This window comes from Narcine bancroftii, chromosome 2 (assembly GCF_036971445.1).
Source record: "Narcine bancroftii isolate sNarBan1 chromosome 2, sNarBan1.hap1, whole genome shotgun sequence".
In the NCBI taxonomy this organism is placed as follows: domain Eukaryota; kingdom Metazoa; phylum Chordata; class Chondrichthyes; order Torpediniformes; family Narcinidae; genus Narcine; species Narcine bancroftii.
The window spans coordinates 353,101,200-353,124,885 of NC_091470.1; the positions used below are offsets into that span (position 1 = coordinate 353,101,200).

General features: G+C 43.2%; 1 protein-coding gene across 12 annotated transcripts in view; it reads left to right on the forward strand.

Moving 5' to 3' along the window:
• The window catches only part of LOC138755765 (focal adhesion kinase 1), a 457,595-nt gene that overhangs the window by 226,286 nt on the left and 207,623 nt on the right, over window positions 1-23,686 (forward strand). For 8 of the 12 annotated variants that reach the window (XM_069922333.1, XM_069922329.1, XM_069922332.1 and 5 more), the window contains 3 exons: window positions 12,885-13,025; window positions 15,083-15,112; window positions 16,275-16,352. In XM_069922333.1, coding sequence (XP_069778434.1) covers window positions 12,885-13,025; window positions 15,083-15,112; window positions 16,275-16,352 — 249 coding nt within the window. The remainder of the gene's footprint in view (window positions 1-12,884; window positions 13,026-15,082; window positions 15,113-16,274; window positions 16,353-23,686) is intronic. The other 4 variants (XM_069922326.1, XM_069922327.1, XM_069922331.1 and 1 more) reach the window with 1 other exon arrangement.

Genomic DNA, 23,686 nt, shown 5'->3' on the forward strand with positions numbered 1-23,686 from the left:
GGGGAATAAATGTTAAGAGAAGTAAATGAATGAAATGCCCAGATGGAGTTGCTGAAGCACAAATGCAGATGATTTTGGATTGTGTTTGGAGAAAGATGTGAGCAGGAGTTGACTGTCCATTTATTTGAGCACGTTGTGCCATTCACTAAGATTTAATTCCAGTCTTTAATTTCAGTTCCACCTTTTGACATAAGCCTCATATTCTTAGATTACCTAACATCCAAAAGCCTTGTGTATATTTATCATCCAATCTACTGCAGTTCTGGGATTTTTTAAAAGGCTTCATACTCGGGGGGGGGGGGGGGGGGGGGGAGCATGGCTTGTTGGCGTGTTGGTAGACATGAGGAGACACATCTCCTGACAGAACTGCTAAAAACCTGATTTTAAAAATTTTGTTAAGTTTTTTAAAAATATTAAATATTTTTATAAAGCACTGTTAACTGTAATAATGAGGAAAACAAAGTCTCAAGCAGTTTTTAAAAAATGACCCAGAAACAATCACCAACTACTGAAGAATTTGGGCCTACCTTCGAGATAGAGCCTGGAAAGTCGATTTCTCACCATCCATGTCCACAGAGTCGATCTTTGGGAAAGATACAAATGACTCCAGAGCTGACTCCTCGGAGCACTGGCGAAGATGGTGCTGGAGCACAGAGACGTCTTCCTTCGGACGATGAAGTACGACCGTGCGTGTGTGAAACTTCACACATGCGCGTCACATCAAGTTCGGCCCATGATGAGGAGGGGACCGATCTCTCATGGCCCAGTGATGCTGGACCATTGAGGGAGAGGACCTGACCCCGCAGACGGGTCGAGATGCAGTCACTTTCAACAGTGAAGTCATCGATGGAACAGAAGAAGAGGAGGTCTATCCAGGCTCAGAAGAAGATACTGTGATATACAAGGGTGAGCCCTTATCTAAATATGTTCAGGAGAATTCTGAAACCTCTCATTATCCAGGCCCTGCAGTCTAAACAAATTGGAATTATGTCAAAGCAAATGAATCAAGGTTTTTCATCTTTGAATATTCAATTTACTGGTATGAAGGAAGAAGTGCGAACCATTAAATCTGAAGTGGGAAAATGTGTGAAGCTGGTGGATAAAGTACAGGATAAAGGTAAGAAGATTGAAGAGGACTTTCGTGATTGCCATAATGATGTTGAGCAACGTAAAGAAAGGATGGGACAGATGGAGGACTTTTTTACCAGTTGGGAAATACAACAAAATGATTTATTAAAGAAGATTGATGCTTTAGAGAATCAGAATCAAAAGAATAATGTTAAAATTGTTGGACTACCTGAAAATTTTGAAGGGGTAGACCCAGTTCAATTTTTTCAGAAATGGATTCCTGACATTTTGGGGAAGGAATATTTTCCAAATAGATTGGAGCTGGTTAGAGCTCACAGAGCAATTAGAAAGAAGTCCTTTCCTGGACAACTGCCACGTTCTGTATTAATCAGGTGTCTGCGCTATCAAGATAGAGAACTGATTTTAGAATGCAAGAAAAAAATAAAAGTCCTTTGCTGGTCAAGAATAATAGTTTTTTTTTATATGCAGATTTGAGTCAAGCTGTTATTAAACGTCACAAAGAGTTTAATTCTGCCAAAGCTATTTTGTGGAAGAAAGGATATAAATTTGTTTTTCAGTACCCTGCTATTCTTAAAGTTTTTTATGGAGATTTTCAATCCCAGTTTTTTAGGGATGATACTGAAGCTCCTACATTTGCTAATTCTTTTCCTGATAATAAACAGAAGTCAAGAAAGTTTTTCTCAACAATTTAAACCAGCTCAAGAGGAGAAGAAGAATGGCGTGCAAGAGAGGAAATGTCAACAGTTGGTTGAAATTGACATTGATGGTGATCAAGTTAACAGAGATTTGGAGGAAGCTTATCAAACTTGAGATGATTTATTTACTTTTTTTTATTGATTATTCGGTTTGGGGGAGGTGGTTTTGTCTGCTTCTCCTTCCAAAGTTGTTGGCCACTTTGTGGCATTAGTCACTTCCCATCCTCCCCCTCAAAAGATGCTCACAAACTCAAGCTAGCATGCTGGAACATCAGAACCATGCTAGACAAGGCTGACAGCCACCGACCTGAACGTCGGTCTGCCCTCATTGCACATGAACTCCTCAGACTTGACATCGAAATAGCCGCTCTCAGTGAAGTCCGCCTGGCAGATGTAGGCAGCCTCCAAGAACGCGGCGCGGGCTACACACTCTACTGGTCTGGCAAGCCTTCGGATGAACGACGCCTATCTGGTGTAGGCTTCATGGTCAAGAGCTTCATTGCCTCCAAACTCGAAAACCTTCCGACAGGCCTCTCGGACCGAATCATGTCCATGCGACTCCCCCTTCAAAACAAGCGTCACATCACCCTCATCAGTGTCTATGCTCCAACCCTCCAGGCGGAACCAGCAGAAAAGGACAAGTTCTACACCGACCTGCGCAACCTCATCCAACGCACCCCTACAGCCGACAAGGTTGTCATCCTGGGCGACTTCAACGCTCGTGTCGGCAAAGACTCAGAAACCTGGCCAGGAATCCTGGGCAAGCATGGCGTCGGCAAGTGCAACGACAATGGGCGCCTCCTGTTGGAGCTCTGCGCAGAACAACGGCTTGTCATTACAAACACTCTTTTTCAGCAGAGGGACAGCCTTAAGACTACCTGGATGCATCCCCGATCCAAACACTGGCACCTCCTGGACTACATCCTGGTGCGAGAAAGTGACAAACGAGATGTGCTCCACACCAGGGTCATGCCTAGCACGGAATGCCACACTGACCACCGGCTGGTTCGCTGCAAGCTCAACCTTCACTTCAAGCCAAAGCCCAGGAACAGTAAAGCCCCAGAAAGAGGTTCAATGTTGGAAACCTGCAGTCAGACGAAGCGAGAGGAAACTTCCAGGCAAACCTCAAAGCAAAGCTCGACGATGCAACCCACCTCACGGACCCGTCCACTGAAACCCTCTGGGATCAGTTGAAGACTACCATACTGCAATCCACTGAAGAGGTACTGGGCTTCTCCTCCAGGAAAAACAAGGACTGGTTTGACGAAAACAGCCAGGAAATCCAGGAGCTGCAGGCAAAGAAGCGAGCTGCCCACCAGGCTCACCTTACAAAGCCGTCCTGTCCAGAGAAGAAACAAGCCTTCCGTCGCGCATGCAGCCATCTTCAGCGCAAACTCCGGGAGATCCAAAATGAGTGGTGGACTAGCCTCGCCAAACGAACACAGCTCAGCGCGGACATTGGCGACTTCAGGGGTTTCTACGAGGCTCTAAAGGCTGTGTACGGCCCCTCACCCCAAGTCCAAAGCCCGCTGCGCAGCTCAGACGGCAAAGTCCTCCTCAGCGACAAGATCTCCATCCTCAACCAATGGTCAGAACACTTCCAATCTCTTTTCAGTGCCAACCGCTCAGTCCAAGATTCCGCCCTGCTCCAGCTCCCTCAACAGCCCCTAAGGCTAGAGCTGGATGAGGTTCTCACCCTGGATGAGACATATAAGGCAATCGAACAACTGAAAAGTGGCAAAGCAGCAGGTATGGATGGAATCCCCCCAGAGGTCTGGAAGGCTGGCGGCAAAACTCTGCATGCCAAACTGCATGAGTTTTTCAAGCTTTGTTGGGACCAAGGTAAACTGCCTCAGGATCTTCGTGATGCCACCATCATCACCCTGTACAAAAACAAAGGTGAGAAATCAGACTGCTCAAACTACAGGGGAATCACGTTGCTCTCCATTGCAGGCAAAATCTTCGCTAGGATTCTACTAAATAGAATAATACCTAGTGTCGCCGAGAATATTCTCCCAGAATCACAGTGCGGCTTTCGCGCAAACAGAGGAACTACTGACATGGTCTTTGCCCTCAGACAGCTCCAAGAAAAGTGCAGAGAACAAAACAAAGGACTCTACATCACCTTTGTTGACCTCACCAAAGCCTTCGACACCGTGAGCAGGAAAGGGCTTTGGCAAATACTAGAGCGCATCGGATATCCCCCAAAGTTCTTCAACACGATTATCCAACTGCACGAAAACCAACAAGGTCGGGTCAGATACAGCAATGAGCTCTCTGAACCCTTCTCCATTATCAATGGCGTGAAGCAAGGCTGTGTTCTCGCACCAACCCTCTTTTCAATCTTCTTCAGCATGATGCTGAACCAAGCCATGAAAGACCCCAACAATGAAGATGCTGTTTACATCCGGTACCGCATGGATGGCAGTCTCTTCAATCTGAGGCACCTGCAAGCTCACACCAAGACACAAGAGAAACTTGTCCGTGAACTACTCTTTGCAGACGATGCCGCTTTAGTTGCCCATTCAGAGCCAGCTCTTCAGCGCTTGACGTCCTGCTTTGCGGAAACTGCCAAAATGTTTGGCCTGGAAGTCAGCCTGAAGAAAACTGAGGTCCTCCATCAGCCAGCTCCCCACCATGACTACCAGCCCCCCCACATCTCCATCGGGCACACCAAACTCAAAACGGTCAACCAATTTACCTATCTCGGCTGCACCATTTCATCAGATGCAAGGATCGACAATGAGATAGACAACAGACTCGCCAAGGCAAATAGCGCCTTTGGAAGACTACACAAAAGAGTCTGGAAAAACAACCAACTGAAAAACCTCACAAAGATAAGCGTATACAGAGCCGTTGTCATACCCACACTCCTGTTCGGCTCCGAATCATGGGTCCTCTACCGGCACCACCTACGGCTCCTAGAACGCTTCCACCAGCGTTGTCTCCGCTCCATCCTCAACATCCATTGGAGCGCTTACACCCCTAACGTCGAAGTACTCGAGATGGCAGAGGTCGACAGCATCGAGTCCACGCTGCTGAAGATCCAGCTGCGCTGGGTGGGTCACGTCTCCAGAATGGAGGACCATCGCCTTCCCAAGATCGTGTTATATGGCGAGCTCTCCACTGGCCACCGTGACAGAGGTGCACCAAAGAAAAGGTACAAGGACTGCCTAAAGAAATCTCTTGGTGCCTGCCACATTGACCACCGCCAGTGGGCTGATAACGCCTCAAACCGTGCATCTTGGCGCCTCACAGTTTGGCGGGCAGCAACATCCTTTGAAGAAGACCACAGAGCCCACCTCACTGACAAAAGGCAAAGGAGGAAAAACCCAACACCCAACCCCAACCAACCAATTTTCCCCTGCAACCGCTGCAACCGTGTCTGCCTGTCCCGCATCGGACTTGTCAGCCACAAACGAGCCTGCAGCTGACGTGGACTTTTTACCCCCTCCATAAATCTTCGTCCGCGAAGCCAAGCCAAAGAATATAATTGAGGGAGGTTGTACTGTGGTACAGTACTTTTTTCTGTTGTGTGTTTTTTTAAATGGGGTTTCTTTTTCTTTTATTCTTTCTTTTGAGGAGATGTATTATTTTATGTATATTGGCCATGAATTGGAGTCCCACTACATGTGGTATGGAAGTTTTTGAGGTAAATTAAGATGATGACTAATTTAAATTTTGCTACTTTTAATGTTAACGGACTCAAAAATCCAATTAAGAGAAAAGGAGATTTGGCTTATATTTAAAAGTTGAAAGTTGATGTTGCTTTTTTGCAAGAAACACATTTAACTGAGAAGGAACATCAGAAATTAAAATTAGATTGGGTTGGTCAGGTTATAACCTCTTCATTTAATTCTAAAGCAAGAGATATAGCTATTTTGATTAATAAGAAATTATCATTTAAGTTGGAATCAGTAATTGAATCAGTTGGTAGACTTTTAGTACTAAATTGTAAAATTTATTCCAAATCATGGACTTTGATGAATATTTATGCTCCTAATGTAGAAGATGAGAAATTTATGTTAGATTCCTGTCTTAATTTGAATCAGACATATGAAAAAAGTTAGGATTAGGGGTGATTTTAATTATTGTTTGGATCCATTATTGGACAAATCTCCAATAGGACTAAAATGGCAAGACAGTTGATAAAGTTAATGAAAGATATATGGTCGTTATATGGAGGAGATTAAATCCTAAAGAGAAAGATTTTTCGTATTATTCATTTCAACATGATTCTTATTCTAGAATAGATTTATTTTTGATATCAGCACGATTACAAGGTCATGTTATATCATTTGAGTATAAGAGTAGAACATTGTCAGATCATTCTCTTTTATTAATAACATGTACGGGTTTAGAAAATATTGATCCTATGTATCGATGGAGATTCAATTCTTTGTGTTTGTAATGAATAAATATTGGGAGGAATTTGGTAAAATTAGAGTAGTTGACATAGTTACATACATACATACACACATTTTAAAACAGATTTTATTTGAAAGACTGAAGAATTCATATTCAGTAACATTGCAGGATCTTTTGAGAATTTTATGCACATTTCACAAGTAGGAGCTAATTGAAATAGTTGTAGTGTTAGTCTAATCCATGGTAATTAATTAATTATGTTATTCTGGTTTACCTCTCCCCTTTCCATTCTTTCTTTTTTTTCCTTTATGGCAGATAGGTTCGTTGGCATTGGGTGAGTGGGAGGGTCATATGGGTGGAGGTATACTGTAGCCGTCTGCTACGAATAAACACACACACTCGCAGTGTGGGAAGTTAAGCTCTGACTTTATTGAGACCTCCTTTTATTCAGTTGGAGTTCCCACTGTTTGGTTGATTGGCTGACATCAGCCACATGAATAACAAAAATGGATTCCCGCCTGTGGGAACATTCCTGCATATGAATACCCTCTTTCCCCAGCCTGGTGTTGCTCTGTTCGCTGGGCAGCCTGGCCAGCCATTTTAGGGCTGATGCTCTTGTACTGCCCCACCTTCCAACCACGCCGGTTTGCTATGCTAGGGTTCGTGTTAGTCAGTTATTCCGCTGTTTATTACTGCACATTGTGCCAGCCCTATCTCTGTGGTTGCAGGCTGCCACATGACCCCCTCTCCAGAACTGGTGCTACAGTTCATAGTGTTCATGAACGCAGTTCCCAATGTCTTTGGCGGTTTGCATCACAGGTAATCCTGTGGTCCAGGAAGTCAATTGTGTTTAGTCCAAACTGGCATTTGTCTACGTTGATAGTAAGGCTGCACTCACATAGGTGTAGAGGTTTATGAGGTGTTGTAGATGTTCCTTCCAGGTTCTGCTCACCACAAAGATGTCATCTAAGTAGACAAAGGTGTTGTCCAGGTCACGGCCCACCGTGTCCATCAGTCGCTGGAAGGTCTGTGCAGCATTCTTAAGCCCAAATGGCATTCTCAGGAACTCGAACAGCTCGAATGGAGTGATGGAGGCCATCTTGGGGATGTTGTCAGGGTGCATCACAATTTGGTGGTACCCTCGCACCAGGTTCACTTTGGAAAAGATTATCGTTCCGTGTAGGTTTGCTGCAAAGTCCTGGATATGCGGAACAGGGTAATGATCCGAGTGGTGGCCTCATTGAGCCAGTAGTAGTAGCCGCCCGGTCTCCAACCCCCAGATGCTTTAGGCACCATGTGCAAGGGAGAAGCCCATGGACTGTCCGATCACCGAACAATACCTAACTCGTCGACCTTGTGGAACTCCTCCTTGGCCAGTCAGAGCTTCTCCAGGGGAAGTCGTCTCGCCCTTGTGTGGAGCAGTGGACCTTATGTAAGGATGTGATGCCTGACGCCGTGTCGGGGCATTTCCACCATGAACTATTGGGAAAGGATTGCCGGGAACTCGGCGAGCATCTTGGAGAACTCGTCATTCGAGTTGTGGACAGAGTCCAGGTGCAGTGCCAGGAGCCCAGCGCCCCTCAGTGTGAAGGTTTGGAACGTCTCCATGTGTATGAGTCTCTTGCCCTTAAGGTCTACTAGGAGGTGGAGGGCCCACAGGATGTCAACTCTGAGAAGTGGTTGTTCCATTGCCGCCAGCGTGAACTCCCACGAGAAGTGACTGCCTCCGAACTGCATCTTGGCCCTATGTGTGTCATAGGTCCGTATGCTGCTGTTGCAGTGGCCCGCTTGCCTGTGTCTAGTGTCCAACCCTATCGCGGCATCACACTGACCTCTGCTCACATATCCACCAAGAAATGTCTACCGGACAGGCGGTCCCATGCTTACAGGAGGCGCCCTCAATGGCCAGCCACTGTGGCCATCAGCGACGAATGGCCTTGTCATTTCCCTGAAACTCGCGGGGCAATTGGCATTGCCAGGCCTCGATGCCCCATCTTTGGGGGTAGAAACATCATCTCTCCTTGGACTTGTCCCTGCCTGTTACCTGCTGCTGCTTTCCCGGGCCTGCCTTTGTCTGGTTGTGAGACATCTTGACGAGCCCTAAGGGAGCCGAGCACTTTTGTTTCTGCTTCCACAGAATGTCTGCCCGTGCTGCAATTTTCTGGGGTACACTGAAATCCACGTCAGCCAGGAGCAGTTGGATGTCCTTGGGCAGCTGCTCCAAGAATGCCTGCTTGAACATGATGCCGGGTTTGTGGTCTCCCATCTTGTTCATGAGTGCTGAACGATCTATCCCCTAGCTCATCCAGGTGGAGCAGCTGTGCCCCTCTCTCTCACCGTAAGAGTCCGAAGGTCTCGGTCAATAGCTCTTTGAAGACAGTGTAAGTGCCTTCTGATGGTAGCCTGTGGATGAAGTTGGCCACTCTGTCTGCAGTCTCAGGATCCATGGCGCTGACCATGTGATAGTACCATGTGGTCTCAGATGTGATGCCCCGAATCTGGAACTGAGCCTTGTCGAACCACACGCCAGGTCGAACCACATGTCCAGAAATTCTGGAGCTTGAGGCCAACTGCACTGATTGCTGCTTCATTATCCTTCACTGCGTTTAGATTCTGTCTGAACCTTGGGGGCCACCAATTGTAGCCATCAGCTCTGAAGACACACACACACTTGCAGTGTGGGAGGTTAAGCTTTGACTTTATTGAGGCTGGAAATGCTCCTTTTATACAGTTGGAGTTCCCGCCGTTTGGTTGATTGGTTGACATCAGCTGCATGAATAACAAAGACGGGATTCCTGCCTGCAGGAACATTCTTGCATATGAATACACTTCTTCTCCAGACTGGTGTTGCTCTGTTAGCTGGGCAGCCTGGCTAGTACCATTTTATGGCTGCTGGTCTTTTACTGCCCCAGCTTCCACCCCCACCAGTTCACTAGGGATGGCGGTGTTTATTACCGAGTGTCGTGTCGGCCCGATCTCTGCGGTTGCTGGCCGCCACAATACCATTTTTTTTGGATTATATGTATTAATTGTTTTTTTTAATGTATGTTTCATGGATTTTAATAAATAAAATATTCAAAAATAAAGCTCATAAAGTTGAGTTCATAAAGAACTCAATGTGACTTTAATCTTAATCTGCAGTGTCTTATTTTTAAATGCCTATTTTCAGATTAGCAAAGCTGGAGAAGTTTTTTCCCATTACTTATTGCATCAAACTCCTTTGTAATTATCCTTGTAAATTTGGAGAGCATAGCCTACAGACTAGCGAATCTCTGTGACACCACGCTAAAGAGGTACCTCCTTCCCTAGATAAGAATAGAATAGAACAGATTACTTGCACCAAGGCCACACATTATTAAAGTAAAGCAGGATTGCTTTCCTACTTTCTTCTTTCTTTCTTTGGCTTGGCTTCGCGGACGAAGATTTATGGAGGGGGTAAAAAGTCCACGTCAGCTTTAGAATCATTTTATTTTTCATAAACACTTCTCTTGCCTGCTCAACTGCCTGCAAAATTTTACACCTCTTTACCATTTATTTTCCAAGTGTGCTTTGTACAGGCTTCAAACTTAATTTCCATCACTTCATCTAAGTCAGTTTTTGCAGCCAGTACATTTGGCAATGAGCTATTTATTTCAACTGTTTTCTATCCTTGGACTATTCCTTTATCTCCAGAAATACAGTGACCACAATCCTTGGGCTCTAATTTTGTTCAGTAAGCCTCTTGTGTTGAACTTCATCAAATATTTTTGACAAGATAAGACTGATTCCATCTTAGCTACCCTTTTGATTACAGTAACTGCCAATTAATCTAACCACATGTTAACATTTTTAAAAAATGAAAAATAAATGTTCTATTTCTATGTTAGTTAGATCAACTGTTTCAGTATGTGGACCATCATCTCATATTTGCATGTTCTCCATGCAAATCAATATGGATCACTCTAGAAACGTCCAAGGGGGTTCAATAGAGGTAACATGGATGGTGAATGTCTGGCCCCATTGAATTTAACCTTTAAGGTCATATGAAGTTCCAAAAAAAATTGAACTTGCACCAGGGACGCTTCACTTAGTGAACCCTGTGTATCAATGCTTGGATCCACCACGCCTGAATAAGACTGGCTGTTAAGATGCGTATGCTTCATGTTATTGAGGCAGCAATACTTTCTGGATGTGGCAAGGGTGAAGATGTGCTCATTCCAAGAATTCCCACGTATTCTTTTGAGTTCAAGAAGAGACTTCAATTTCTCATACATCTGAGCTTCGCCATGTCCATCAACTAATCACGAGGGCAGACGTTGAAGGTAGCTGGACTGCAATTGGAAGAGCCCTGCTTTTCTCCCTGTTGGATGTTCACATGTAGGAAGTCCAAACAGTCTTTATGTAAATGCTCCAGGTGGAAAAAACTAAAAACATTGTTTATTATGAAGCCCCTGGCTGAGAATTATTTGTCTTTGTTTTGCCAGGTCAACTTTGTTTGAACTGTGCATCTCCGTTACAAAGAATACAAATGCTCCGTTTGAAAAAATATATTTAGGCAGAATTACCATGAAGTTTTTTTTGATATTTTGTTTCAACTATGTAGTCAACAAGTGGATGTTTTATTCAAAAAAATGGGGGGGATGGAGAGAAGGAGAGAGTATGCAAGCTTGTGGAAGGTCATGGAGCCAACTTTGGTACCAGGGAACAAAGCAGAGCTTCTCATTGTTCAACATGGGAAGTGGAGAAGGCAATTTATCCATTCAAAATTACGTGAACCTGTGTTATCTTGTTAAGAAGTTTACTATTTTGGTATCCCATGTGTCCAAACCAGGCATTGCATGCTCAAAAATTATGCAAGCCTAAAAGTGTGATAATTAAGATGAGGGTTTGGGAGAAAGAGAAAGCTAGAGGCTGAGGAAGTTTCAGTTCAACTTCTCTTCTGTATGGTCACGATCTGGAATCTGGACTCAGCTGCATTGAAATGCTGTCTATTCTACCTTTGTGGCTATGCATCAGTTTTGGGAAATTCTCCCAGCACCACGATTAGAGGAGGCCTTTTTCTCTGTGAGCTGAGTGATGTAGACTACCGAACTGTGGAGTGCCACCCAGACTACCTGATGAGAATTCACATTAGTTAGATTAACTGCAGTGGAGACACCCTCCCAAGCAAATGTGAATCTTGCCACAAGCATTTGCTCACCTCCACCAACAGCAATGAAATAAATCAGCATGAGGCAGAGGCTTCAACCAAAGTATAAAGTAGTCAAGGTGAATATCTACTAATGGCTGAGATGGAGAGCTTTCATCAGATAAGTACAATGTACAAATGCACTGAAATTATTCTTGTTTGCTCCAGCTACAAGGTATGTAAAATAAACATAAATTTTCTGTTGCAGTCAATGCAAAAATATGTCACACTATTAATATGGACAGATCTTTGGTCCTCCAGAAGGGTTCTGGTTGGGGTAATAGACTCCAAAAGGTAATAAACATAGTCAGGTCCATCACAAGCTCCTACCTCTCATCTATGTGAGATGCTGCCTTAAGAAGGACATCATCAGTGGTGCAGCTGCAGCAAGTAAAGATTTTGGTCATATATACATTGTACAATTTACAGTATGTGACAATAAACTTGTTCTCATTAACCACTCAAGGGTTGCAGAATTTACATTCATCCCAGTTATTTTTCCTGGTTTAATTGCCCTCCCAATCCCATCATGTTTTTTTGCTGTTTTTTTCTCATGCTTGCCTTATCACCATGCTAAAATTTGAAAAAAAGTATTTAAAAAGATTCTCAAATTTTAATGGCAATTTTATGATTTGTCTGCATCTTAAACTGAAAGACCTTTCAATTAAATTGCTTTGTGTTGAGTTTCAACTTTCTCTTGAATAAGATTATATTCTTACCATTAGAACTTTGCTCACAGAAAATCAATCAATGAAACTACAGGTACACAATCCTTTATCCGGACATCTAAAATCTGGAAAGCTCCAAATTCCGGTAAGTGGGGAGAGAGGTCAGCAGTGCGAGTCGGCCGGGTGAGGGGGAGAGACCGGCAGGGCGAGTCGGGCGATTGGGGGGTGGGGGGGGGGGGAGAGACTGGCAGCGCGAGTCAGGTGATTGTGGGGGGGGGAGACAGCAGTGCGAGTTGGGTGATGGGGGATGAGACTGGCAGCGCGAGTCGGGCGGGTGAGAGATTTGCAGCGTGAGTCAGGTGATTGTGGGGGGGAGACAGCAGTGCGAGTTAGGTGATGGGGGATGAGACTGGCAGTGCGAGTCAGGCGGGCGAGGGGGAGAGTCCGGCAGTGCGAGGGAGGGGGAGAGACCTGCAACACGAGTCGGGCGGGTGAGGGGGAGAGACTGGCGGCGTGAGTCTGGCGATTGGGGGAGAAACCGGCAGTGTGAGTTGGGCAGGTGATTGGGGGAGAGACTGGCAGTGCGACTGGAAGGGGGTGGGAGTGGATATGGTAGTACAATTTGGGTGGGCTTAAATCTGACTTTCCGAAATCTGGAAAAATCTGAAATTCAGAGCACACTGTCCCCCAAGGGTTCTGGATAAAGGATTGTGTACCTGTAGTAATTCATTCGTAATTATTTTTATAATAATGAAGTTTTTAAAGCTGTACACATTAATTAACTGGAATACAATCTTAAATCAAAATAATCTTCATATAAACAGCTGTGTTTTTAAACTGGATGCATTAAACTTAGATTTTTCTCATAAATTTGTTTAATTCATCTTTCCTTTTTAGGCAAAAACACTGAGGAAGTTGATACAACAGTCTTTTCGCCAGTTTGCCAATTTGAACGAGGAGCAAAGTGTTTTGAAATTCTTTGAGATTCTATCTCCAGTTTACAGATTTGACAAGGAATGCTTTAAATGTGCTCTTGGGGTAAGCTTTGGGCTGATGTTTTGATAACTTATTGAATAAGACCATAAAATGAGGTGGTTTTATCTAGTACTGGTATAGTTTACCATCTTGAATATAGCAGTAGATTGATTCTGTAGTAGAACTGTTTGCATTTCAATCATTAATTACATTTTCAAATTTTTGGTTTGTTATGGATGTTTTTTTTTTAAAAAAGCGCACAAGGGTTATAGGTCAATTGGGTGTAATTGGGCGGCATGTGCTCATAGGATGAAAGGGCCTGTTACTGTTGTGTATGTCTAAGTTTAAAATTAAATTAAATGAGTTCCTTGTACTTTTTTGTGGCTTCAATTTTAGTTTGGAAAGCTATTCTGTTTTTCTCTATTTTTATATGTTTTGCAAAGTAAGAGTATTATGATGTAAGAAATTATAAAATCTTTGTTTTGACCTGCTATGAATTGTTGAATTTGTTTAATCAAAGGATAATTGCCATTGTATCAACATGAAACATTGATAGAGAACTAAAAAGTTTAACTTGAATTACAATGAATGAAAATTTATGTCAAGTCTGTTCTCCAAACAATCTCCATCAAACTAATGGCGAGCCTTGTTATTTATTTATTTATTATTTATTATTCATTTCTTAATCTGTTTAACTTGTTCCATTTTCAATTATTCTGCATAAATCTTTGTCTATGAATTTAATTTTCTTCATGCATCATGCACCATTCAATACATCACCCTGAATAAAATAAGCTTGCCAAGGGATGTAATAATGTTTTGTGTAAATAAACTTCTCTCCTCCCATTCTGTTTTATTGGCAGTTGCATTATGATAGTTAAGTGATCAATTTGAGAAGTTCCAACATGTATGAAAAATTATATTTGTCCCTAGAAGGAATAGAATCCAAGATCTGCATTGAGTTCAGGGTTTAATAGTTCTTCAGTCATAAACTATTGTATGAGTATGGAGACTCTATGGAGATGCTCTTCCAAAGGAGTACTTCGGAGTAAAGTTGAAATGAAAAATAGAGCCATTATTGAAATCATTGGACGTGCATCATTTATTGGCCTGAATTTTTTTTTCAATCTTTATGATTTGAAAATGCCGTTGGTAATTGAAAAGAGCCATTGTTCAATATATTAATCACATTTCCTGTTATGTAAAATAATTCTGTCCGTTTGCAGTGTCCTGTTTCCATGCTGTCTGTTGCCCACCCAGCCTCTCCCACAACTTTTATCAAAACTTATGCTGACAGAATATCATGCAGAAATTTTATTGAAAGAAAACTTCACTCTTCCAACTTCACTATTCTATGAATTTGTAATTCAATTGCACAATTTTCACTGGCAAGCACTGTGCAATTAATCAAGGAATGTAACATTGCTATATTAATTATATATAAATTACTAAAATGTTTCCTTAAGTATCCAATGAAACATTTAATAAGTGAGAATTCAGATATTTCAAATTATTTGCATTGTGGAGGAAATGTTGATTATGGCCAAACAAGGAAAAATGCCTGTTTTTTTCTGATGCAGTGCTTGCCACAGAATTGTTAACAGAGTACAGGACAGGAATTAACCCGTTATTCTACTATCCCTGCATCAAACCTGATGCCAAATTAAACTCACCCTCTGCCTGCACGTGACATCTCATCCCATTATCTGCATAGTCATGTCTATCCAGAAGCTTTTAAAAGGCTACTTTTGCATCTGCTTCCACCACTATCCCTGGAAGCCCGTTACGGGTACCTTCCACTCTCTTTTTTATAAAATACTTGCTCCATACACCTCTTTTAAATTAACTCCCTTATAACTTTAAATACATGTCCTTGAGTAATTGACATTTTTACCCTGCGGTGAAAAAAAAATTAGAATCGGTTTATTGACATGAAAATATGCAATGAAATTTGTTGTTTGCAACGGCATTTTAGTGCATTACTGGTGCAAAATTGCTATAAATTACATTTCCAACTTCTGATTGTTTATCTGTCCCTCTCAAATTTTAAGAACATTTTTCCTCTGCCTCCGATGCTCAAGGGAAAATAACCCAAATTTCTCCAACCTCTTTTTTTATAGCTCATGCCTTCTGGACCAAGAAGCATGGTGGTAAATGGTTTTATATGCTTTCCAACATCCTTGCTGCAAGGGGAATTCCCATTAACGTTCCCCTTACATTTAACTTCCTAAAATGCAACACCTCACACTTGTTCAGATTAAATTTACAATCCACCCATCCACATTTTCATCCAGGTCATCATAAACAACAGGGGTCCCAGCAATGACCCCTGCTGAACACCACTGGTCCCGAACATCCAGCTGCAATCAATACCCTATGTAATCGATGGACATGCCAATCTGAACTAACAATTAACCAAGGAGCCCGTGCATCCTTATCTTCTGGATCAATCTATCATGAAGGATTTTGTCAAATGCCTTCAGTCCATGTAGACAATATCCAGTGCCCCAACTTCATCAACCGCTTTTGTCATCTCTTCAAAAAAAAGTCTAAGACATGGCGTGCCCTGCACAATGTTATGTTGACAGTCCCAAAACAGGATATGTTTTTCCAAATGTGCATAAATCTTCCTTGAAAAACTGGATTACATTTGCGAGGCACGACCTGCTCCTCACAGAGCTTTGCTGACTATCCCTGAGAAATCCTGTCCTTAAAAATCCTCTCCAATAGTTTGCCCACCACTGACACAAGACTTGCTAACTGATTGAAAATTTCCAGGATTCTCCCCCTTACCTTTCTTAAACAAGGGACTACATTTGCCATTCTCCAATTTTCAGTACCTCTTCTGTGACCAGGGAGGATGCAAAGATCATCTACAGCACCCCAACAGTCTCTTCCCTCATTGTCTGTAGTAACCTGGAGTATATCACATCCATTCCAGGGAATTATCTATCCAAATATTTAAAAAAGAGATCCAGCATTTCCTAGAATTGTTCCAGTACATTAACCTGTTTTACATCGCTGCTTGCTTTTCAGATGTGTCCTTAATCAAAATAACAAAAAAACACATTGGGAAGTGAATTATGGATTGCCAATACATAATGAACATTTTGAAATTGATTACAAAGATTTAATTTTACCAGATATTTAATGTCTTTGCTAATGCCTTGGCAGCAGAGAACTAAACATCTGTAGCAATTTTGTAGATGCAGAGTTTTCTTGGTGTTTGAAAAGCCAGATTTTGTGAGGTGCTTGATTTAAAGCAGAATTAATTGACTCTTGCAATGGGTTTGTTTATTTAATCTTTAACAGTCAAGCTGGATAATTTCAGTGGAATTGGCAATTGGACCAGAAGAAGGGATCAGCTACCTTACAGACAAAGGCTCAATGGTACGTGCCACCTTGTTTTTTTTTAACCAAAACAATTTATCCAGTCTTCCTTCTCTCATTAAACAGAAGTTGTTCTTATTGGAACTTGATACTTTCTTTGTAAACTGTTATCAATGCGCTTTGATCATTTTTGGGAGAGCACTGTCAATGTCAGCAGCGTATACCTCACAGTTCGGCGGGCAGCAACCTCCTTTGAAGTAGACCGCAGAGCCCACCTCACTGACAAAAGACAAAGGAGGGAAAACCCAACACCCAACCCCAACCAACCAATTTTCCCCTGCAACCGCTGCAACCGTGTCTGCCTGTCCCGCATCGGACTTGTCAGCCACAAACGAGCCTGCAGCTGACGTGGACATTTACCCCTCCATAAATCTTCGTCTGCGAAGCCAAGCCAAAGAGAAAGAAAAGAGATACCCATCTCCAATTGCCTTTGAGTAGCTGCTGAAGAGGCACTGTTGCCAGTCTGTAGGCCTTGATTTGAAATTTTTCTCATAGGGCTGTCAGTTAAGGAGTTAAATGATTTTATACCTAATATTAATGATTTGTATCAGATCTTAATTCGTCTTCAATGCCAGCTCCATGAAGCCTATATCTTCTCTTTAAATATCTTCAGTGATTAATCCTCGACAACCCTTTGTGGTGGAGAATGCAAGAGATGCACTGTGAGGAAATTTCTGTGCATCTTTATTTTTAAATGACTGCCCCTTGTACAGAACTGTCCCATGAGTGGAAACATCTGAAAGTCTTCCTTGTTATGTTGCATGTTTAAAGAATGTATATAATTTTATACGATCTTGTATCTTCAATAACATCAGCCTTCTTCTAAATGCTGAAGAATGCAATTCAACTTTTTTAGCTGTTCATATCAGGACGTCCCCTTCACAGAAATTAGTCTCGTTTTTCTCTGCTGCATTGCCTCCAATATCCTTCCTTAAATAAGAGTCCAAAATTATGCATTGTACTCCAGTTGCAGCCTCATTGACACCATATCCATTTTCAAACTCTAGCCCCGACATTCGATAAAGAGGTCATTAACTATCTATGATCCCGCTTCCATCCAGCTTCTCTTTGTTTGTTCAAAATTCCAGCACGTGCAGTTTCATGTGTCAGATAAATCTTAAATGTCTGAAATCCCAGAATTCTAAAAAGAACCACAGTGTGCAAATATCCTAATTGGGATGTCGTGTTCTATTTTGTCCGTTACACTTCAGAAAGGATATCAAGGCTTTGAAAATGGTGCAGATGAGATTTATCAGAATGCTATCTGGATTGAAGGACTTGTTATATTGAGAACCAAGAAAGGAGATTCAATGAAAATGGTTCCACGGGGAGCAAACGAGATTTAAGAAACCATATATTTCGGCATATAAGTCGGGTCCCCATTTTCAGCCTCATTTTCATGGTTTTATCATTATATCTGGTATATAAGATGACCCCTTCTCCGATTCCCCTCCCCCCCCCCCCATTTTCTGCAAGGAACATGCTGGAGACTGGTGTCTAGGACTCCCAGCAACAACCCAAACTTTGATACAGCACCCCAACCGTCAATTAAGAAAGTTTTTTAAAAAGTTAGGAAAACCTTTGATTCTGGCCAGGAAGATGCCAAACGGTGTTGGGTCCAAGTTTTTAACATTGGCTCCATTCTCAACATTGGGTGAGGTGCCGCCTACATCGAAAAAGTCGCTTCACTTCCTAAGTGTGCTTGGTGCAGGATCCATGGCTACATGTCAGCTCCCAGGCAGGAGTGGGGCCTTGGGCTCTCCAATTGAAAAATGTCTAGGTGGGTTATTGGCGGCACCCGGCAGTGGGGAGGTGACGGGAAGTGACGTTGCCGGTGGTGGGGAGGTCTTGTACATCAAATCTACGTTGAGCAATTTTTTTTAAAGTTGAATTTAAGGTCTAATTTTTTGTATCTGAAGTAGAAGTCAACCCTGATTTTTTTTTGGGGGGGGGGGGTTTTGAGTCTCAACTTATACGCTGAAATATTTGGTACTCAGCAAGAAACTTGGATACATAAAAGTTTTTTTTGTTCTGCACTTAATAATGGCCAGGACTACATTGCACTAGCAAATAAACTGAGTGTCCCACTCCTTTGTAATATAATTATGATTCCAAGCAATCAGCAAAGTTGAAGAATTTAAAAGAAAAATGTTCTCAATATTGCAAATTAAAAACAAAATCTATCAACATTTACAACAACAAAAGATAAGTTGTTTTGAATACAGAATCTTTGATCTGAGATTTTACCTGTCTTCTATCTTGACAAATCTTGGTGGAAGTATTATGTATTGTGACAGATTATGGATATGTTTTTGGAAGATAAATTGGGGCAGGTGGTTTAGTGTAGGTCACATATAAACACTTTAAAACAGATCTCATTTAAAACACTGGAGCTTTGCTCATGCTAGACAGGCTGGCTCCAAGAGCCTTTGCAAAATCTTTGGAGAGTGCCCAAGGGTCTTAACTAATGCATTGTTGCTTACAAAAAGACAACAGATGAAAGAACTTTTGGAGCTGCAGGCTGTCTGGAGGGGAACTTGCTGTTCTAAGAGGATCATGTGGTTTTGCGAGCAGATAGAGTCAAACAGGCTTTTTCTCTGTGTGAAAGAGAGGGAGAATTCAGCTCTGCAGTGCTACGGTCAGCAGCATCAGCAGCAGTTGGGACTGGAACAGGACAAGCTGGCAAGCTTGTGGAAAACCCCATTTGGAGGGCGGGTTGTGAGTGCTTGGTTCAGCCTGGTCAAAGACTTTGTGGTTCATACAAGAGGAGAGGACTGGCTGCCTAATGTTTCACTTGAAAATAAGAGAAACAAAAAGGAACTCTATGGTGACCTGAAAGAAAGAGGTTATCATCTGGAAAACCCTGATGGGGCAAATTTCTTCGGCAAGACACTGAAATGGCTGGTTACAAGGAATCAGTTGTGGTGTCCAGCGAACAACAAATCTCTCTCTCTGAAAACCGACAAGAACCTGAGCGGTAACCATTTACCTTTCAAGCACTAAAGCCTGGTGAACGTTATAAATGTTAAATTCTCTGCACAGTATAAGAATTGCCTGCAACCAGTAAACTTGGAGGAATGAGAAATGAGATTGGACTGTGAATCGAACAACTTTTCTGCACCCAGAATTAGAAGAGGGGGTAAGTTAGGTTAGTTAAGTCAATAGTGATAAATTAGAGTTTGATCCTGTTTTCATGTTTAAAGATAATTAAAAGCACCTTTTGTTTAAGTAACCATTTGTCTTGGTGAATAACAATTGCTGCTGGGTTTTGGGGTCCTCTGGGCTCGTAACAGTATTTTTATTGTTTTCTGTTTCGGCTTCAGAAATGTTTCTACACCTCTGTTGCATTCTGTCTTGGAATGATGGCGTCACATCCCTTTAAAATAGGGTTATCCGGCTAATTTGCTCGGTTGACGACCCAGGTACATGACTCTTTGAAAGGGTCCTGTCAAAAACCAACCGGGTCCCAGATCTACCTCGGAGGTGGACTGCGGACCCATTAAAACTTACCCAGGTGTCTTGCTCCAGTGAATTGAAAGGAGAAATGGCCAATTATTCTGGTGATGTCAGTGCCTACATGTGTGCGTCACAGGGGAATCCCTGGCTGAAGTTCCACTGTCACAAATAGTTGGGGGGGGTCACAATCAGGGGGGGTGCTGCTATGTGCCGCTGTCATGAATGGGAGGGGAGTGGTTTCTGCCATGATGAGGGAGGCCACAATGTGCCATGCTCGGGGGTCTGCGATGTGCCACTGCCACAAACAGAGGGGAATGGTCCCTGCTGCGATGTGATGCTGCTGTGAATGCTGCTTTGCTTTGCGGCAATGGCTCAGTGTAGGAGTGCAAGACTAATGGCCGTCTTCCTTACCCATAATTCCCCACGCCACACTACGGTTCCAGTAGTGTGGGGGATTATGGGTAAGGAAGACGGCCATTTCTCTTGCACTCCTACATTGAGCCATCACTGCAAACCGGACCAGCTCATCATGGCAGCCATCATTCCCCTCCCCCCACCCCATTCATGGTTGGTGGTGTGTGTTTAGGAGAACTTTAAAATAGAAAGGGAATTGACTGCGTGATGCATCACTCACCATGTAATCGCAGGGGCAGGATCGCCCTTAAATCGCCGGATTGGTGATTTATTAGGTAGGTCTGGCTGCGATTTGATAGGTGCATCCTGCACCCACAACCGAGTAATCACAGCCGGGTCCCAGGAAGGCTACCCGGGTGCTGCAATTTGAAAGCACCTAGTGTTAGTATTCTCCATTAACAATGGCGTGAAGCAAGGCTGTGTTCTGGCACCAACCCTCTTTTCAATCTTCTTCAGCATGATGCTGAACCAAGCCATGAAAGACCCCAACAATGAAGACGCTGTTTACATCCGGTACCGCACGGATGGCAGTCTCTTCAATCTGAGGCGCCTGCAAGCTCACACCAAGACACAAGAGAAACTTGTCCGTGAACTACTCTTTGCAGATGATGCCGCTTTAGTTGCCCATTCAGAGCCAGCTCTTCAGCGCTTGACGTCCTGCTTTGCGGTAACTGCCAAAATGTTTGGCCTGGAAGTCAGCCTGAAGAAAACTGAGGTCCTCCATCAGCCAGCTCCCCACCATGACTACCAGCACCCCCACATCTCAATCGGGCACACAAAACTCAAAACGGTCAACCAGTTTACCTATCTCGGCTGCACCATTTCATCAGATGCAAGGATCGACAATGAGATAGACAACAGACTCGCCAAGGCAAAGAGCGCCTTTGGAAGACTACACAAAAGAGTCTGGAAAAACAACCAACTGAAAAACCTCACAAAGATAAGCGTATACAGAGCCGTTGTCATACCCACACTCCTGTTCGGCTCCGAATCATGGGTCCTCTACCGGCACCACCTACGGCTCCTAGAACGCTTCCACCAGCGTTGTCTCCGCTCCATCCTCAACATCCATTGGAGCGCTTACACCCCTAACGTCGAAGTACTCGAGATGGCAGAGGTCGACAGCATCGAGTCCACGCTTATGAAGATCCAGCTGCGCTGGATGGGTCACGTCTCCAGAATGGAGGACCATCGCCTTCCCAAGATCGTATTATATGGCGAGCTCTCCACTGGCCACCGTGACAGAGGTGCACCAAAGAAAAGGTACAAGGACTGCCTAAAGAAATCTCTTGGTGCCTGCCACATTGACCACCGCCAGTGGGCTGATAACGCCTCAAACCGTGCATCTTGGCGCCTCACAGTTTGGCGGGCAGCAACCTCCTTCGAAGAAGACCGCAGAGCCCACCTCACTGACAAAAGGCAAAGGAGGAAAAACCCAACACCCAACCCCAACCAACCAATTTTCCCTTGCAACCGCTGCAATCGTGTCTGCCTGTCCCGCATCGGACTTGTCAGCCACAAACGAGCCTGCAGCTGACGTGGACTTTTTACCCCCTCCATAAATCTTCGTCCGCGAAGCCAAGCCAAAGAAAGAAGTGTTAGTAGTTTAGATCAGTTCATAGATGTGTTTCTACTCTGAAACTAGTCCAACTAGTTTTTCTTTGCTATTCTCTACGAATTCTGAATGATCAGTTGTGCTCCTGCATGGAATGTTGGAGAGCACTCTGGCTGATTAGTTCACAGTGAGAAACTTGATTACCATAAAAATCAAAAGGAAATTTAAAAAGAAATATCTCTTAAGTAATCTCTTTTTGCTTTGTCTTTATAGTTTTTTTGATGACCTTTCTTTTACATCTGTGAAACATTGAACTTTTTAATCTAGAAACTCAGTATGAATGTTTGTCCATTAAAATAGTTTACAATCAAAGACTAAAGAGGGTGGGTTTTTATTCCTAGAAAACAGCCAATGTCACTGTTTTCCATATAACACAAAAAAGCTGTGTCATCTGTTCGTGTGTCAAGAAATAGTTGAAAATAATATTGCATTTATTCTGTAAGAATACATATTATTGCATTATCTCAAATTTTTTGGATAGTGATATGTGAATTCTGTAAGGAGTACTCAAACAGCTGTAATGAAGGAGTTGCTTGTAATGTTAAAGTGGAGATTTGATGTGCTGCATCGAGCTGACCTGGGTCTTTCCTCAGCACTTGGCCATCTTGAATTAATTGATTCACACTGCGTCATTAGATACTCTGCCAAACATCTGCTGGTGCACTGAGGAAAGGTATTTTGGTAATTTAAGTGCTGAGGAACACAGAAGGCTGCAGAAGGAAGCAAACAGCCATATCCTTCACCGTCTCCGACCTTCCATCCATTCCAGAAATCTATGTGAGGTGCTCCCTCAAGAAGGCAGGCAACATCATAAAGGATGCCGATCACTGGGCAAAACCTCTTCTCACTACTAACTTCAGGCAGAAGATACAGAAGCTTGAAGACTAGCACCTCTAGGCTGAAGAACAGTTTCCTTCCAACAGATATCAGACACTTGACATTTGAAGCGGTTCATTGTTGATTTTAACTTGGATGTAAATTTCTGATTTCCTTCCTTGTCACATAGATTACACCAGGCGTCTTGCTCCAGTGAATTGAAAGGAGAAATGGCCAATCCAATTATTCTGGTGATGTCAGTGCCTGCATGTGTGCGTCACAGCGGAACCCCTGGCTAAAGTTCCACTGTCACAAATGGTTGGGGGGGGTCCACAAATCGTCGTGCCTATCCCTCAAGGTCGAGGATGATGGACTTTGTTCCGTTGATCTATTTATGGGCTCTCAAGTGGCTTATAAGTCCAGACTTGGCTTTGAAAGATCTTCCACATTCAGGACAGATAGTTCCATATGGCAGATTGTGTTTTGTTTGTTGCTTCCTCGCTTTCCATTCTCTTTTCTTCCGTTGGCTCAGAAAGTTGCTGTTCCTTTTTTTATATATTTATATCACAAGCTTGTACAGCTATATACATTGTTAGTGCCATCCTGGCAGCTCGTATTCAAATTTACATACACTCCATTCTCTTTATTGACTGTATACACATCTTTTCCAGTCTCCCTCCCCCCCCCTTCTCTTTTCCAGTCTCCCTTCCCCCCCCTCTCTTTTCTAGTCTCCCTCTCCCCCTCCCCACCCCACATCTAACATAGGACTGCTCGACCAACAACCAAAAACTTTACACCAGGATTATAAATAATAATTAGGGAACTGGGATTGTCGCTGCTTGGTGGGCGGCCGATGGGCCGATATATATTCCTGATTTTCCTTGATTGGGATTACTGTGAGAGAGAGGATGCCATGGCAGGGAATGGGTGAATGAATCACTGCCATATGCCTATGTGGCGCATGTACGCCTGTCAGATCCTTCGAAGTGTCATATTTGTTTCTCAGATTATGTTACTTTGTCCAGGGGAACAC